Source organism: Budorcas taxicolor, chromosome 15, assembly GCF_023091745.1.
Source record: "Budorcas taxicolor isolate Tak-1 chromosome 15, Takin1.1, whole genome shotgun sequence".
Classification (NCBI taxonomy): Eukaryota; Metazoa; Chordata; class Mammalia; order Artiodactyla; family Bovidae; genus Budorcas; species Budorcas taxicolor.
Genome location: NC_068924.1, coordinates 49,313,546 through 49,331,750, shown reverse-complemented (window position 1 = coordinate 49,331,750; position 18,205 = coordinate 49,313,546). Strand labels below are relative to the sequence as shown.

Genomic DNA, 18,205 nt, shown 5'->3' with positions numbered 1-18,205 from the left:
TTAGCAGGACAGTGTTTTAGCTAAGGGAATAGTATGTGCAAAGATGTGAGAACTGCCAAGAGCCTGGTATTTTCAGGGAATTGCAAGTATTTCATTATCACTGGGGATGGGAAGAAGTGACAGTTGATATGGCAAATAAGGCAGGGAGGGTCTTGCCAAGGTTGTGAAATTTCTATTTTAAATGGAGTTAAAGCTTTCAAAGTAAGAATCATTGAATAAAATAGAAAGGGACTTAGAAGGCAGTAGATTACAGTGCCTTGTCTATTGCTGATTGCTTGGCACATGGTCCTAATATATTGAACAGCAGGCACTTAGGAACTGTCTGTCTTCTACCTCTTCTGTGTCTTCTTTACACATGAGAGATCAGCATCATTGTAATAGTAGGCTCCAGAATTGAATGTTCTTAATATCCTTATATTCCTCTTATAGTATTTTAAATGTATTAATATTTAGTGGAGCTCAGTTCATACATATGAGAGCTTATTTTGTGCCAGGTACTGTTCTAAGTTCTTTATGTGAATTAATCCATTTATAATACCATTTATAATACTGGCTCCAGAGAGATGCTCATTCAGTTATTTAATAACCACATACCCTGCTCTGTGCCAGGCTCTATGCCTGGAGATTGGCTTACAGAGCTGAATTACTTATTTATTTAGGTGTTCCAGAGAATTTGCAAGGTGCTGGATAAAGAGATAAATGACAAATAAAATACAGTTTCTATATTTGAGTTGCTTAGGGGGAGTAAAAGGGGAGTAATTAAATAGCAATTATGGTATAATGGGATAAGTACTGTCACAGATGTATGACCCTGAGAACTAAGAGAACAAATAGGATAGGGCAATTAACTTGCTTTGGAGAGATCTGGAAAACTTCACAGAAGCAGAGACTTTTTCTTCAGCAGATGGAAGAGGAGATATATATTAAATGGAGCACCTTGTGTAAAAGCTTAGAAGTATAAAGGAGCATGGTTTGTTCAAGTAACCTGAAGTGGCTTGATGTATATAGAGCAAATGTTAGCAGACTTTTTCTATAAATGGCCAGATAGTCAATATTTTAGGTTTTACTGTCCATATAGTCTCTGTCACAACGATTCAGTTCTGCCTTTGAAGCATGAAAGCAACTGTGGACAGTGCATAAATGAATGATGTCTGTATTCCAATAAAACTTTATTTAAAAAAACAAGCAGCAAGATGGATTTGGCCCACGACTGTAGTTTCCCGACCCCTGGCCTGGAGTGTAGATGTCTGGTAGGGAGGGAGAATGGCTAGGAAACTGACTGAGAAGTTACTCTATGGGCCAGATTGGAACAGGCCTTGAATGTAAGCCCAAGAAGCTAGGGCTTTATCCTGGAGGTTATGGGGAGTCATGGGGTTTTAAGTAGGTATGTTGGTATAATTAGATTTATACTTTACAAATCTCCTTTTGGTGAGTATGGTAGCCGGGTTGACAGGAGTAAGACTAGATGTATAAAGGTGAGTGAGAAATGACTGCCTTATCCCTTACTTTGAGCAATAGCTTCTGGTCTCACTGAGAACAGATACTTTATCCCGACATGTTCACGTCCTAGCAATCAGTACCAATGGTGTGCAGAGCTGTTGTAGCTAAAATGTGGGTCCTTGCTAGATATTCAAGGGGTAAACAAGAGTTGGGAAGCTTCTCAGACCTGAGGTATGTGTGTTGTGGGTTATTAACATTGTATGTATGGAGAAGTGAGAGGGCAGGTGGTGTGGTGTGGTTTGGGAAACATGGAGGGTTAGGGAACAAGGTGAAAAGGGGAAGGAGGAGAATTGCTTCCAGGGAAGAACCCAGGAGGCCTGCCTGATTCCCGCACCCAGTGATGTGCTGCTGCTCTTCCAGCTTTACCTCTTTGAATTCTGTTCCCTGAGGAAGCTGGATGGACCTATTTTGATGGGAATTCTGGAGAGATGTCTCCCTTCCTGTCTGCTCTCACCCACACCGCTTCACTACAGCTTCACTTGGGATGGGGTTGCATGCTTTGTGCCACTGCCAGAGAAATCACTTTTCTGAGCTCACAGAACTAAATATACCTAGTGACAACTGGTCCCTTGGCTCTTCAGATAGCTGCTGAGCTGCAGCTCTAGCCAGTGCTGCGTTCCCCTTGGTGAGGCAGGACTCTCACGGAGCCTCTTAGACCTTCCTGACAGAAGAGCTGCTTGTTCTGAGTCTGAGATAGTAAATCCTTGTGTGGGAGCTGAGAATTGCCTCTTTGGTTTTGTTTTTGCCTTTTTGTTGCTTTTAAACTTTGTCTTAAATTAGACTGTAGCTATTAGCTGAATGTGGGACAGTTCAGAGTGACATGGGATAATGCCTTCTTCAAGTATATTGGACATCAGAGTTCTGGTTCTATACAACATTTTCCAATGCTGTGTTTATAGCTAGGTAATTGGGACTGTCTATCAAAGGGTATACAGTTTGATAGGGGAGATAGGCCCATAACAAGACTGAAGAAGGTATACACAGGGGCCGTGGGAGCACAGAAGTATCATCTTTGATCAAGAAGCCCTCATTGTCTTCCTCAGTACCCACTCCCCCACCTCTGCTGCTGCTGCTGCTGCTGCTGCTGCTGCTGCTAAGTCGCTTCAGTCGTGTCTGACTCTGTGTGACCCCATAGACGGCAGCCCACCAGGCTACCCTGTCCCTGGGATTCTCCAGGCAAGAACACTGGAGTGGGTTGCCATTTCCTTCTCCAATGCATGAGAGTGAAAAGTGAAAAGTGAAAGTGAAGTCGCTCAGTCGTGTCCGACTCTTAGCGACCCCATGGACGGCAGCCCACCAGGCTCCTCCGTCCATGGGATTTTCCAGGCAAGAGTACTGGAGTGGGGTGCCATTGCCTTCTCCATCCCCCACCTCTAAGCTGCCCCAACTGTGACATCATATTGTTTGATATGGACAGTTAATTTTTTCTTAATTTTAAGTAAAATTTAAACAAAAGCATCTTTATAAAATTTTGCATTATAATAATTAATTTTTAATGAGCAATCTACATAACAACAATGTGCTCACTATACAAGCAGTCTTATAACAAGTCCCTTAGCCACCACCCTCCCTTCCCATCAAACTGCAGCCCTTAAGCCTCTCCTAAATAAAATTCTAGAGTTGTCACTGGAGTTCAGTGTTCTTAGAACTTTAGGTTGTTTTTTTAAAGAGAGTTGGACTTTTTGGGTGAAATTTGACTTTTTAAGTATAGTTTCAATTTATAAAATGCTCTGTGGGCTATTAAAAGACATGTGCAAAGGCATTTTATGACTTCTGCAAACATGACTTATTTAATCCTTACCACACTCAAGTGAGAGGGATAATTAGCCCTCATTTTGAGAGGAAAACAGGCTCAGAGATGCTGAGTCGCTTGCCCCAAAGTCACACAGGAAATGGTCTGTTTCCTTTATATTTACAGTACGCTCCTTTCCTTTCCTTAAGGCTTGATGGTTGCAGCCCCACTTCTTTGTTCTCTAAAGAGGTTCCACTCAGCATCTGGCCCTTCCTTTAGGTATAGCTTCCATCAGCCTACATTCGTCACTTGAACCCCTCTTCTTGCACAGCTCCTCTGTGTCCACTTGGCATCAGGTGAAGTAACTAAAAAACTGGGGGCTAGAATAACCTAAAGTCTCAATCACTCACTTGTCTGATTCCTGGGCTGGAAGACTCAGACATCTGGGCCTGCTCAGGCATCGCTAGCTCTCTGTAGTCTCTGCAAATGACCTCTCCAGAATGACAGATTCAGGGTGGCCAGGATTCTTACATGTTGGCTCAGTGCTCCCAAGGCATGTGTCCCAAAAGGGAGTGAGCCAGGTGGAATCTGTACTGCCTTTTCTAACCTAGCCTGGGAAATCATTCGACATCATTGCTGCCACATTCTGTTTTTCAGAAGATGAGTCACTAATGTCAGTCTGTGTTCAAGGGGAGAGTTCAGCTTTTGTGGGAGGATTGTCAAAGACTTGGGGACATATTTTAAAATCTTCACAGCAAGTAATTTAATCTCTTTAAACTTAATGTTTTGAGGCAAAATTTGGGGGCAAATTGTGTTCATGTAGGGTATTACTGTTCTCATTTGTAAAATAGGTATGATATAATCCATTGGTTGTGAAGATTAAATGAGAAAATAGAAGCTCTTAGAATGCTGCTTAGTGTATAAATAAGCGCTCAAAAAGTTGTTAATTCCTCTTCCTTTGTCCATGAGTGAAAAATATGAGGAAGGAATTTCTTATATTTTTTTCTTGAGTGAAACATGTAACAAAGAAGAAAAGGCAGTCTGGTTGGCAAGTAGGACATATTCCCATGGAAGGACACGTAGATGATGTGATACACTTGTACATCTGGCAGATGGGATGTGCTGTGACCTGTGATGAGATCTTAGTGGGGTGGTGCCCAGGGGTCTCTTGTGACTTGTGTGCTTTTCCCTTGCAGTTCCTGAGGGAAGACCTCAATTACCATGACCCAACAGTGAAACACAGCACCTTCCATGGTGAGGATAAGCTCATCAGCGTGGAGGACCTGTGGAAGGCATGGAAGTCTTCAGAAGGTAATTAATAGCTTGGTTGTCAATGCTAGTTCCTGGAAGGTTTAGAGAAGAGAGAAGAAGATGGGTAGCAGTTTGGCTTTAAAAGGACATGAGTAAAAATGCTTAGTAAAGAGCAAACTACTGAAATGGTTCTACGTCCAGTCACTCAAAAGAGACTGTATCAAGACTGAATAACACTGAGTAGAGTCACTCTGTTGAGAATGGGGAAAGATGCTCCAAAGAGAGTTGGGTTTGTTCTTTAGCAGAATCTTATTGAAAACCATCCTGTTTCCCTACCCCTATCTTCACCAGCTCCCCACATCCCCCAGAGGAATCCCCCAGCTTTGGCTGCTTCATCTCCAGAGACAGGGAGCCTGCTGGCTTTTTGAAGCAGCGCTTCTCAAGATCCCCACTTGGTCCTGGCTCTGCTGAGTCCTGGATGATTCAAAGGTTGGGTCAAAGTACAATTAAGACTCTCTTGTCTTCTCTTCCAGGTAAAACAGACCTAGCTAGAAGAAAGCATTTCCACCCCCCCCCCCCCCATCCTACTCTTCATCTTGGTCTCCTTCTGGTAGATACTTTCATTAATGTCTTTCTTAGATCATGGCTCCTAGAGCTGGATGCAGACCCGCAGGTGTAGTTTGATTAGCACAGAGATGCCCTGTGTGTCTGTTCATGCAGTCTGATTAGCTGCTGGTATCTTCAGCAGTCATGTCACTCTGCAGACTCATGCTGAACTTGTTAAAGCTTTAGATCTTTAGATCCTTTTCTTGTGTAAGACTGCTAAACTATGACTCTGTGCTCAGTCTCAGTCATGTCTGACTCTTTGTGACCCCCTGGACTGTAGCTCGCCAGGCTCCTCTGTCCATGGAATTTTCCAAGCAAGAATACTGGAGTGGGTTGCTATGCCCTCCTCCAGGGGATCTTCCTGACCCAGGAATTGAACTCGAATCTCTTACATCTCCTTTATTGGCAGGTGGCTTCTTTACTTCTGGGCCACTTGGGAAACCCCGCTAAACTAAGAGTACCTTTTCTTGGGGGAGGGGTTGTTTTTACTAGAGCATTTGCTTCAGAATTCCAAATGAAAGGGCATGTCTAACTGTGTGAGACTTGACAGGGAAGGGAAAAAAAGTGCTTTAGCCTCCTTTCCATTTGTGTCTGTGGCTAGAGTGTCCTTTGATATTGAACAAGAATGGAAGCAATCTTTCCCTTGGCTCTCTGAGGGTAGGTCTTGATGCTAAGAAGAATTAAACGTAAATGACCACCAGTGTCCCTGGTTTTTCAGATGAGGAACCTTAGGCCTAGATTTATAAAGTTATTTGTTCATTGTATTTAGTAAATAGTGGAGCCAGGACTTAGACCTGGGTCTTCTGCTCTCTAGGCCATTGTTTTTCCATACCACTTTGGTTGAGAGCACTGATCTGGCTGTAGAGAAGATCAGTTTTGGTAGGAATGAGGCAGTTTCTATTTTTGTTTAAATTCTTACCTAGGATTATGGAATTTCAGTTCTTGAAGGGATCATCTATAATGTAGATGGAAAACAGTAGATTTAAACAGTAAGACCTAGATGCTAATCCTGATTGTAGGATGGACAGGCTGATACTTCCTGTTAACTCTATTTTTTAAAAAATCAGTTTAGAAGAATCATAACTTAGCTATATACATAGCTTACTGGAAGTCATTAGAAGTTGAGTTCCTTGGGGTACTTTTGTTTAATAGCTCCTGAGCAAGTCAGGCTGTCTACTGACGAGAGATCAAGCACAGAAATGATCTTTGGAATGATACCAGCACCACCAGGAAAAATCTTCTAACACTATCATTTAATTTTAGTTTTCTTCTTTTCTGTAATAACTTGAGGCCATGGCGCCTGGGTTTTAAGAGTGGGTGTCATAAGTAAGAACTTAGAATGAAGGATGGCAGGGAGAACATTCCTGGCCTTCTCTAAAAGCCACAGAGAAGAACTGGGAAGGGAAAGTGACCAAGAGAGTGCAGCAGCAGAGGGACCAAATCATAATATTAAAAAACAGCTCAAGGCAGTTTTCTAGTAAGAACTTTTCTTCTGAACTTAGCAACTAATTGGAACACTTCCAAACATGTTCTAAATGACAGGAAGATGGAAGACGATGAAGTGAGTTTTTAAGAGTTGGTACCCATCACTGATGAGCAGAGAAAAACATTTCATTGCAGTGATGTTGCTCATAGCTAAGCTAGAAATGATACATACAGACAATTTTTGGATTTGCTCACCATGTGTCATTCCTGATGGTTTGACAAACTAAAAGTGAGAATCTTATTACGATTTCTCCAAACAATTTGTTTCATGATTCCAAGTTAAAGCTCCTAATTTCTCTGGAGTTACAATTTCCAGGGCTACAGAAAGCATGTGCTATTCTGGCACTGGCTCAAACTTGCTGGCCTGGGTTTTGCTAGATGATGTAGTTATCAGCAGTGGTCATTTCTATTCAGAACATTAGCTGACTAATGTCACTACCATCTATGTGATTAGTGTTGTTAACATTTTCTGACTAATGTTGGAGCCAGTCTTTTCTCTGTTATTTAGATTTAAGCCAAAAAGCCTGATAATTTCTACATTAGCCAGCTCTGAACTTTAATAATAAAAACAATAACAACTAAAAACCTGATATTTAACATGTGCTAGGACTGAAGCGACTTAGCAGCAGCAGCAGCAGCAATGTTCTGAGTGCTTTACGTATATTAACTCATTTATTTCTTACAAAAAGCTTATGAAGTACACTTATTACAATTGTCTCCATTTACAGATGAGGAAGATGAAGCAGAGAGAGTCACTAAGTGAAATAATGTAATGCAATTTTGTTACTCACTGTCCAGGGTTAGTGCAGACTTCATAAGAAAAGGGCACAGTACCTAAGAAGACTACTCTCACTTCAGACACCAAACTATTAATAGCTGTAAGCTTTAGGTATTTCCAGACTACCTGTGCTCTGACTAACTGGCTACAAAAGCAGGGGTTCCCACAATCCCCTCAGGTTTAATAATTTACTAACTGACTATCTGGTTTCAGGGAAGTGGTATGCCTATGATTATAATTTTATTATAAAGGATAAAAATTAGGACCAGCAAAAGAAAGACAGACACCCATATGGCAAGGTCTTATAGGGTCCTGAATATGGAGCTTCTGTGCCCTCTCCCCATGGAATCAGAACATATCACCCTCCTGGCACATGAGTCATAATGCAGCCATGAAGCTCAGCTAAGCTTCATTGTCCAGAGTTTTTATTGGTTTTTCCTATAATATAAGCATGATTGATTGACACACATGATTGAATTCAATCTCCAGCTCCCTGTTCCTCCCCAAAGGTTGGGCTGATATCACTTGGCTCAAAGTCCCAATCCTCTAGTCACATGGTTGATCTTTCTGGTGACCAGCCCCCATCCAGAGTTCTCTTATTAGCATGAACTCAAGTGTGATCCAGAGCCCACCACAAATAACAGAGATACTCCTATCAAGGGAATTGACCTTAAGATAAAAAACAACCAAATTCTTTATTATACACAATTAAGTCATTAAGTAAGGGAGAGCTGAACTGGTAGGGCTGAGGAAGAGTTGAGAACAAGGGCAACTCCAGGGATCCCAGCAGCCAGGACTGGGGAACTGGCCTCTTCTAACTGGTAACTCTCATATGACTCAGCTATATTCTTTTTTCATCTCTAAGTGTCTTTGTTCAAGAGTCAGATATGGTGGAGGGAGAATCAGACTGGCATAGTTTGGATCACAGACTTATGTATGATAGTCATAGTGAGAGAGTATGTGTGTGGGTCGCGGGGAGCGGTGCTGGAGGGTGCTGTATATTCGAATCCCTTTAAGATCCTTGAGGTAAGGGGAGGGGCAGTTCTTTAATGGAAGAGAAGCTGAGTGAATTTTGTAGCATCGTTGAGAAAAAGAATTGTCGTTTGTTTGCTTGAGCCAGTGGAAACAGTAACTATGCCCTTTGTAGTAAGGGGAGGCATTGACCCAAGAGAATTACCTTCTGAAGCGTGGCTTTCATTCTTTAAACAAAGTGTGCTGTTTTACTATTTCTTCTCCCCTTTCCTGAACATGAGGTTTAAAAAGATGTTATCTGTTGAACAAATCATATTTCATAATAATTTCTTTACCCATTTTTATGGCTCAAAAGCACCTTAACTATCAACTTTGATTCTAACTAAGGAATATGATTCCAGATAAAAGCAAAAGAACTTGGTATTCTAGTATCACTCAGAACTTTGTCTTGAGAGGATGTTTGTTTTCTACTAGGCTTTTGGAAATAAGAAAATAAGCTGACTGTCTTCCTGTTCTATCTGTGCTGTTCATTGTAGGACAAGATTTTTTACAGAAACAGTAGAGCAATATTGGAGAACCAGAAGGGTTTCAGGAAGAAAACTCAGCAGAACTGGCCTCTCTGTTGACATAACACAGGGGACCAGGTGGCATTGGAATTTAGCATAAACCATTTCAGAAGTCAGATCAATATAAAAGAGCAGACATCCCCTTTTTGCTTTTACATAAACCCAACAAGAGATCTATTTATTCTGTTCTTTTAGCTATTCAAGTCATTTAGTTAAATTCCTCAACCATTAGTTGTTTGTTGCTACATTTTTTGGGGAAAAAAGATACACTTGGCTTTTTCTTTGTCTTACATTCTTTCAGGTATAAATATAAAATGACTGTGATAAGTGTTAAATCACTGCATCAATGCTGGTTGTATTTTGTTATCTAAAATAAATTGAACAAACCACAGTAATTTTATATTAATAGCCACTTGAGGATAAAAATGTCCTACTTGTAACCCCATTTAATAAAGGAAACTGAGCATCTCTCACCTGTTTCTGTTCCCAAGTCCAGAGGATTCTACCTCTTTAATATATTTTATGTGCATTTCCTATGATACTGTTTTGGCTCAACTACCTCTTCTGAAGGAGATTTATTGAGTTGTAATTAACAATAAAATAAGGTATAGTTAAAGGGTACAGTTTTCGAAGTTTTGACTCATGTATACAACTGTGAAACCATCACCACAATCAAGATAGTGAATATATTCATCACCCTTACAATTTTTCTCACAGTCCTTTGTGATCTTTCCTTTCCTACCTCTCAGACAACTACTGATCTTCTTTCAGTCACTATAGGCTTGTTTGCATTTTATAGAATTTTCCATACATGGAGTCATATAATAGGTATTTAAATATGTACTTCTTTCACTTAGCGTAGTTGTTTTGAGATTCATTCATGTTGTTGAATATATAAATATTTTATTTATTTTTATTGCTAAATAGTATAACAGTCCATTTTCTAAATATCCCACAATTTATTTATTCATTCACCTACTGATAGACATTTGAGTTATATCCAGTTTTCAGTTCTTATAAATAAAGCTTCTGTGAACATTCACATACACGTTTTTCTATCGACGTATATTTTCTTTTCTCTTAGGTAAGTATCTAGGAGTGAAATGGCTAGATCATTTGGTAGGTATATATTTTTAAAAAACTGTCAGATTGTCTTCAAAGTAGTTGTATCATTATACATTCCCACCAGTAGTGTATGACTTGCAGTTCTTCCACATCCTTGCTAGCACTTGGTATGATCAGTCTTTCTTTTTTCTTTTTTTTAATATTTGTTTATTTGGCTGTGCTGGGTCTTAGTTGCGGCACATGGAATCTTCAATTGTAGCATGCGAACTCTTAGCGGCAGCATGTGGGATCTAGTTCCTTGACCAGGGATTGAACCCTGGGCCCCCTACCATAAGAGCTTGGAGTCTTAGCCTCTGGACCACCAGGGAAGTTCCTGGTCAGTCTTTTAAATTTTAGCTATTCTAACAGTATAGTGTTGTCTCCATAGTGATTTTATTTTGCATTTTCCTGATGATTAATGATATTGGGCATCTTTTTATGTCCTAAAGTTGCTATTCACATATCTTCTTTGGTGAATTATCTGTCCAAATTGTATGTCTCTATTTTAATTGGCTTGTGGGTTTGTTTGTTTTTTTTTTATTGTTGAGATTTAAGAGTCCTTTATATATTCTGGATATAAATCCTTTATGAAAAAAAATCCTTTATGAGATGTATGCTTTGTAAAGATTTTCTCCAGTCTATGGTTTGTCTTATCATCCTCTTAACAGTATCTTTTAAAGAGCAGAAAGTTTTACTTTTTCTGAACTTCAGTTTATCAGTTAGTTCTTTTATGGATCATGCTTTTGGTGTCATTCGTAAGAAATTTTTGCTTAACCCACACTTATGCAAGCATTTTCTACTATATTTCTTTCTAGAAGTTTTATAGTTTTAGGTTTTACATTTAGGCTTATGATCTGTTTTATATTAATTTTTGTATATGGTGTTAAGTATGGATTTTAGTTATTTTTATGCTTATGGATGTCCTAGTTGTTCTAGAACCATTTGTTGAAAATTCTGTCTTTTCTCCACTGTGCGTTGCCTTGCACTTTTGGTATAAAATCAGTTGTCCATATAAGTGTGGGTTTACTTATGGACTCTGTTCTGTCTACTGATCTATTTGTCTTTATGTCAGTACCATGGTATTTTGATTACAATAGTCTTATAGTAATTCTTTCAGTCAGATAGGTGTTAGCCCTCCAGCTTTGTTTTTGTTTTTCAAAATTGTTTTGGCTGTTTGTCCTCAATTCAGCTTGTCAGTTTCTAAAAAAAAAAAAAAAATCCCTATGGGATTTTATCTGTAGATCAGTTTGTAAGAGCTGACATCTTAACATTTAGTTTTCTGACCTATGGACAGAGTATATTGCTACATTTATGTTAGGAGGTACATTTTCTCTCAGTATGTTTTAAAAAATTAATTAATTAATTTGGTTGTGCTGGGTCTTAGTTGTGGCATGTGGGATCTAGTTCCCTGACCAAGGATTGAATCCGGGCCCCCTATATTGGGAGCTCAGAATCTTAGCCACTAGACCACCAGGGAAGTCCCTCTCAGGATCAGTTTTCAGGATACAAATCTTTCATATCTTTTGTTGGATTTATTTCTAAGTATTTCACAGGTTTTGGTTGTATTGTGACTAGTATTTTTTAAATTGTGGTAAAATATACATAACGTAAATTTTACTATTGTGTGTGTGTATGCTCAGTCATTCAGTCATGTCTGACTCTTTGCGAACCCTTAGACTGTAGCTTCCCAGGCTCCTCTGTCCATGAAATTTTCCAGGCAAGAATACTGGAATGGGTTGCCATTTCCTACTCCAGGGGATCTTCCCAACCCAGGGATCAAACCCCTGTCTCTTGTGTCTCCTTCACTGGCAGGCAGATTCTTTACACTGTGCCACTTGGCCACCCCAAATTTTACTATTAAAAATTTAATTGTTAAAAATTTAATTTTTGATTGTTACTTTATAAGAAAAACATAATTGATTTTATATATTGATCTTGTACTCTGCAATCTTGTTAAACTCACTTACTAGTAGGATACCATCAGATTTTCAAATTAGATAGTTGTGTCTGCTAGTAAAGAAAGTTTAATTTTTTTCTTTTCCAACCTGGATTGCCCTGGTTCGTATCTCCAGTACTGTGTTGAAGAGAAGCAGTAAGAGCAGACATCTTCATCTTGTTTCTCATATTAAAGGGAAAACATTTAGTCTTTCACCATTAAATATAACATTAAATATAATGCTGTGTCTGACTCTTGGGACCCCATGGACTGTAGCCTGCCAGGCTCCTCTGTCCATGGGATTTTCCAGGCAAGAATACTGGAGTGGGTTGCTGTTTCCATTTCCAGGGGATCTTCCCGACCCAAGAATCGAACCTGGGTCTTCTGCATTGCAGGCAGATACTTGACCAACTGAGCTACAAAGGAAGCCTTCAAATGTAACATTAGCTGTTGTTCTTTGCTTGGTTGGTTGGTTGTTTTTGTTTGTTTTCTATAAAAACCTTTCATCAGATCAAGAAAGCTACCTTTTATTCCTAGTTTGCTGAGAACTTTGATCAGGAATGGATGTTGGATTTTCTTTTTAAATTTTCTTTATTTTACTTCTGGTTGTTCTGGGTCTTGGTTGCTGAATAGGCTTTTCTCTAGTTGTGAGTGGGCCCAACTGTCTAGCTGTGGCTCGTGGGCTTCTCATTGCGATGGATTCTCTTGTTGAGGAACATGGCTCTAGGGCTCGAGGGCTTCAGTAGTTGTGACACATGGGCTCAGTGGCTGTGGCTCCCACGCCTCAGAGCACAGGCTCAGTGGCTGTGGCTCCCATGCTCCCGAGCACAGGCTCAGTGGCCGTGGCTCCCACGCTCCAGAGCACAGGCTCAGTGGCTGTGGCTCCAGAGCACAGGCTCAGTGGCTGTGGCTCCCATGCTCCTGAGCACAGGCTCAGTGGCTGTGGCTCCCATGCTCCTGAGCACAGGCTCAGTGGCTGTGGCTCCAGAGCACAGGCTCAGTGGCCGTGGCTCCCACACTCCAGAGCACAGGCTCAGTGGCCGTGGCTCCAGAGCACAGGCTCAGTGGCTGTGGCTCCCATGCTCCTGAGCACAGGCTCAGTGGCTGTGGCTCCCATGCTCCCGAGCACAGGCTCAGTGGCTGTGGCTCCAGAGCACAGGCTCAGTGGCCGTGGCTCCCACACTCCAGAGCACAGGCTCAGTGGCTGTGGCTCCAGAGCACAGGCTCAGTGGCTGTGGCTCCCATGCTCCCGAGCACAGGCTCAGTGGCTGTGGCTCCCATGCTCCCGAGCACAGGCTCAGTGGCTGTGGCTCCCGAGCACAGGCTCAGTGGCCGTGGCTCCCACGCTCCAGAGCACAGGCCCAGTGGCTGTGGCTCCCACGCTCCAGAGCACAGGCTCAGTGGCCGTGGCTCCCACGCTCCAGAGCACAGGCTCAGTGGCTGTGGCTCCCGAGCACAGGCTCAGTGGCTGTGGCTCCCATGCTCCAGAGCAGAGGCTCAGTGGCCGTGGCTCCCACGCCCCAGAGCAGAGGCTCAGTGGCCGTGGCTCCCACGCTCCAGAGCACAGGCCCAGTGGCTGTGGCTCCCACGCTCCAGAGCACAGGCTCAATAGCTGTGGCTCCGAGCACAGGCTCAGTAGCTGTGGCGCATGGGCTTAGTTGCCCCACAGCCTGTGAAATCTTCCCGAATCAGGGTTGGAACCCACGTCTCCTACATTGGCAGGCAAATTCTTTACCATTGGGCCACCAAGGAAGTCCTGGATGTTGGATTTTATCTCAGGAGGAAGGTGAGGTGGTCTGGTATTCCCATCTCTTTAAGAATTTCTCACAGTTTGTGATTCACACAGTCAAAGATTTTAGCATAGTCAATGAAGCAGAAAAGTAGATATTTTTCTGGAATTGTCTTGCTTTTTCTATGATCCAATGGATGTTGGCAATTTGATCTCTGGTTCCTCTGCCTTTTCTAAATCCAACTTGTACATCTGGAAGTTCTTGGTTACCTGCCTTTTTTATTTCCCCACCAGAATGCCTGAGGGCATTATCTTACATGATTCCATATTTTTTAGAAAAATATATGTATTTGGCTGCTTTGGGTCTTTGTCATGACACACGGGAGTTTGTTGTGCCATGTGAGGTGTTTAGTTGTGGTGCACAGATTCTCTAGTTGTGGCACATGGGGTCAGTAGTTGTGGTGTGCAGGCTTAGTTGTTCTGTGACATGTGGGATCTTACTTCCCTGACCAGGGATGGAACCTGAATGCTTTGCATTCCAAAGCAGATTGTTAACCATTGGACCACCAGGGAAGTCCCTATATGATTCCATTCCCTAAAGATATGATTCCATATTTTAACACACAGCACTGGAGCTGGCCCAGAGCAGGGATGTAGAAGAGAGGAGTCTGCCTTTGTGTGATCTTCTATAAGTTATTTGACTCATTCAACATTCCAAACTTTGGGTTCCTTTAATATTCTGCAGCCATGCTGCTAGTGTTTCTCTAATCTGGTCTCTGCTAGCCAGGTAGCTTCCTTTTGGATGGTGTTCACTAGTATGTTCTTTTGGACTCTGGCAGAGATGATTTTTGCCAGGTAGCCTAGTGGGTCTATCACATGAGTCCTAGGTGAAAGGGCCAGGTTCTTTTTGCGATAATGGTTTAAGGCTTGGTATTGATACCATGTTAGAAAACTGTGGTATCTGCCTCATTCTAGGCTCAGATGGCAAACTGCTAGTGAGAGCCAGAAGGAAACCACTTAGAGAAAAATCACAAGTCTAGGCTACAAACTGTCTTTAGGGAGGGCCCCTTTGGTGAGATTCTGTAGGTGTCTTGGAATGCTGTCTCCTGAGTAGCCAGATAAGAATCTAGGCTTTGTGATGCCTTTTCTGACTCACTCTGGCAGTTACTCCTTCCTCTGTGCTCCCACATCATCCCATACATTGCTCTTACCTAGCACTTGTCACGTATTCATTTAATTTCCTGTATGTCTCCTTCTCTAGAAAAGAGCCCTTGATGATGGAGATCATTCAGACTGATCTCTGTATCTTGTAGCCAACCAGGGATCTATTAGAGTAGAAGCCAGTGAAAGCTTAGTGAATGAATGAATGAATGGTGATAATAATAGCTAATTTTTTTTAGCACTTACTGTATGCTAGGAACTTCTCATATCTTCACTACACTCTTATGATGTAGGAACTCTTGATTCTCACCATTTTATAGGTGACAGAATGAGGCTGAAAAAAGTTACGTAACTTGTCCATGACCTTACATCTAGTCAGTAGCAGATTTCAAATTCAATCCAAATCACTTGGTTCCAGAATCCAAATCCTTAACCATGGTGCTAGAGTTGACCAAAAGGTTGACCAAAGACTGACCAAAGGCTAACTGAGTGACTAAGTAAGTGACTAACAGTTGTGTGAAAGAGAGGCAGAGAAGGTACTGGTAACTCTTCTGCCAGACATAGTTCTTCTAGGTTGTGAGTTTGAAACTAGAGGTGAGTGAGGGCTCTATCTGGAGGCACCACTGGTCCATCAGGGGAAAAAACACTATGATTCAGGAGCCCATTTCTTACTGCTTATTCTTTCTCTGACAAGAAAAAGGCTTGGCCAAGGCCAGAGATCTGTTCTGGAATATCCCTGGAGGTGTTGTTATAGCTCATGTGCTAGGGAGTAATACTTACTCTTCCATCTGCCTGAAATGCCCTTCCCTCAAGCATCTACATGGCTCAAAGATCAGTGGTTTCCAACTGCACAAGACAATCAACTGGGGTCAACAGGAGAATATAATAGTGTGTATTTATATTACATTTATTTTTATCTCATTCTTTAAGTTTTATATATTTTTACAATATACCTAATGTCAGAATTGGAGAAGGAAATGGCAACCCACTCCAGTGTTCTTGCCTGGAGAATCCCAGGGATGGGGGAGCCTAGTGGGCTTCCATCTATGGGGTCACCCAGAGTCAGACACAACTGAAGCGACTTAGCAGCAGCAGCAATGTCAGTATATATATCTAATTTATAAATATATATTCATATATGGTAATGTGTGCTTGAATTTTTTACATGCAGATTATGTCATTAAAAATGTTGGAGACTACAAAGTTAGTCACCTTGTGCATCTCTTTTATGAAGGACTATGTGTTGCTGAAAACTCCAGGGGTTGGCCTTCTCTGATTCTGTGTAATATTGTTTGTCATTTTGACCAGATATGTAGTCTTTGATGTCTTTAGGAGCCAAATGGACAGATGCTTAAGGGGATGAGAGAATCATGACTTTAGAAGACTGTCTTGCTTGCATGTCCTCCTGGGATTTGGTCATGTGAATCACTTGGCATCTCTCTCGGTACTAAGATCTCCTGGCCAAATTCTGTCTCCCCTTACTGATAGCCACAGCTCTCTGTACTTGGTGTTGCCTTCTTCCTCACTTTGGGCCAGGGATTCTTCCCATTTTCTCTTTTGGAATGAGAAAGCAGAACAAGCTTTTTAGCTTTTAGGCACTTGAACCTTAGGAACAAGGTCATGACACCCCGCCTTGACTGAGCGGTGGGATATCATGCTGGGACACAGGTCTGCTCTCTGACAAGGACACAGCTCACTCTGGCTTACTTTGTTCAGACTGCAGTGATTCTGAGTGGGCAACACCGTACTGCCAAGCCTTACCTAGGTAGGGCATCTGCCAGATAACAGAATAATATGTGGGCGCATAGCCCCCAAAACAACTGAGATTTGTCCTAACATGTTGGAGTCTTTGTCCTTTTCCACAAAGCTTAGCTCTGTAGAGACTGACTGTCCTTATTGGAGGTCTCCTTATAGACCGTCTGCTATGTGTTTAGAGCAGTGGTTCTCAGCTGGGGGCAGTTTTGTTCCCCAGAGTACATTTGGCAGTATCTCGAGACAGTTTTGATTGTTATGATTGGCAGCATGCTACTGGCATCTGGTGGGTAGATGCCAGGGTTGTTAAATGTTGTACAGTGCATAGGGCAGCCCTCTACAACAAAGAATTAACCTGTCCAAAAGGTCAGAGCTGCAGAGACTTGAGAAACCCTAGCCTAGAGTGACTCCTGCTTGTCTCCACTGCAGTGTAGGGCACAAGCAGAGGAGTTCCTGCCTGCCAAGGGTCTATGCTCAGGCCTGTATCAGGGTGTCTTCCCTGTAGACAAAAGACTCTTGTGGCACTGCTGGCTGTGGACCTTTCAAGCAACAAGACATGACGTGGCCTTTCTACTCCATACGTCATGCTGGGTGAGGCCAAGCTCCTTTGACAATACAGGCAGGAATGTGTTCCCTGCACTTTGCAGGTTGACACTTGTCTGTCCACCTTACATCTTGTGCCATTCTGCTAGGTCTTCATTACCTAACACTCTGGATGATAGCAAGTGATCATGTTTACAGTGTATGTGGAGATATATTCATTTTCAGGAATAAAAGGCCAATCCATTGTACTTTCGTCAACACATTTTAATGCCTGTTCTGTCATCCCTCCTTTCCTAAGCCCTATGATTTGCGCATATCTCTCGGAAATTAATCTCTCTCTTCCCTCCAATGTATTCTAGTCTGGAAATTAGAAATTCAACCAGGCAATGACTAAGCGGTCTCCACCTAAGCCTCCAGGACCTTGTTTACTAGGATGCAGCTGAGTGCACTAGATCTGCCTCATTTCCTCTCGCAGAACCTTTCCTGTGCCTCTGCGAATGGTCTAAGCTACCTCCAAAGTCTCTTGGCTTTAGAACTTTTCTCCTGAGCCCCAGCAGTTTTTTGGGGACATAGAGAGATTAGAGTATTTTATCTTCCACTGTTTTGTTCTTTCTAAGTGTCTGCTTTATACCATGTGCTGGGCTCCACTATGGGGGAGGAGAAGGATAAAGGGGCAGGGCCCAGACTTGTAACTTCTCTAGTTTATAGAGAGTGGCAGAAGCAATCTAAGATCTGAGGTGGGCCTACCAGAGGAATACCAGTAGCATCATTGACTCAGTAGACATGAGTTTGAGCAAACTCTGGGAGACAGTGAAAGACAGGGAAGCCTGCAGTGCTGCAGTCCATGTGGCCACAAAGAGTCTGACATGACTGAGTGACTGAACAACAACAATCAGAGGAAGGCTGATTTTTGGTCACGTGTTTCAGAAGTTAACCTCCACCTGAGCTGTATGTTTGTCTGGGAAGATTGTTGTTGCTGTTTGGTGGCACACATTCAGAACATTTCTGGAATGCCTCATTTAGGATAGTTATTTTTTGAGTAAATTCTTATTAATGCCACTGTATAAAAAACACTATTTTAGAGACAGAG

General features: G+C 42.0%; 1 protein-coding gene across 7 annotated transcripts in view; it reads left to right on the top strand.

Annotated features, from left to right (window-relative positions):
* The window catches only part of STIM1 (stromal interaction molecule 1), a 196,731-nt gene that overhangs the window by 137,306 nt on the left and 41,220 nt on the right, over window positions 1–18,205 (top strand). For all 7 annotated transcript variants that reach the window (XM_052653280.1, XM_052653281.1, XM_052653286.1 and 4 more), the window contains exon 3: window positions 4,429–4,543. In XM_052653280.1, the coding sequence (XP_052509240.1) occupies window positions 4,429–4,543 (115 nt within the window). The remainder of the gene's footprint in view (window positions 1–4,428; window positions 4,544–18,205) is intronic.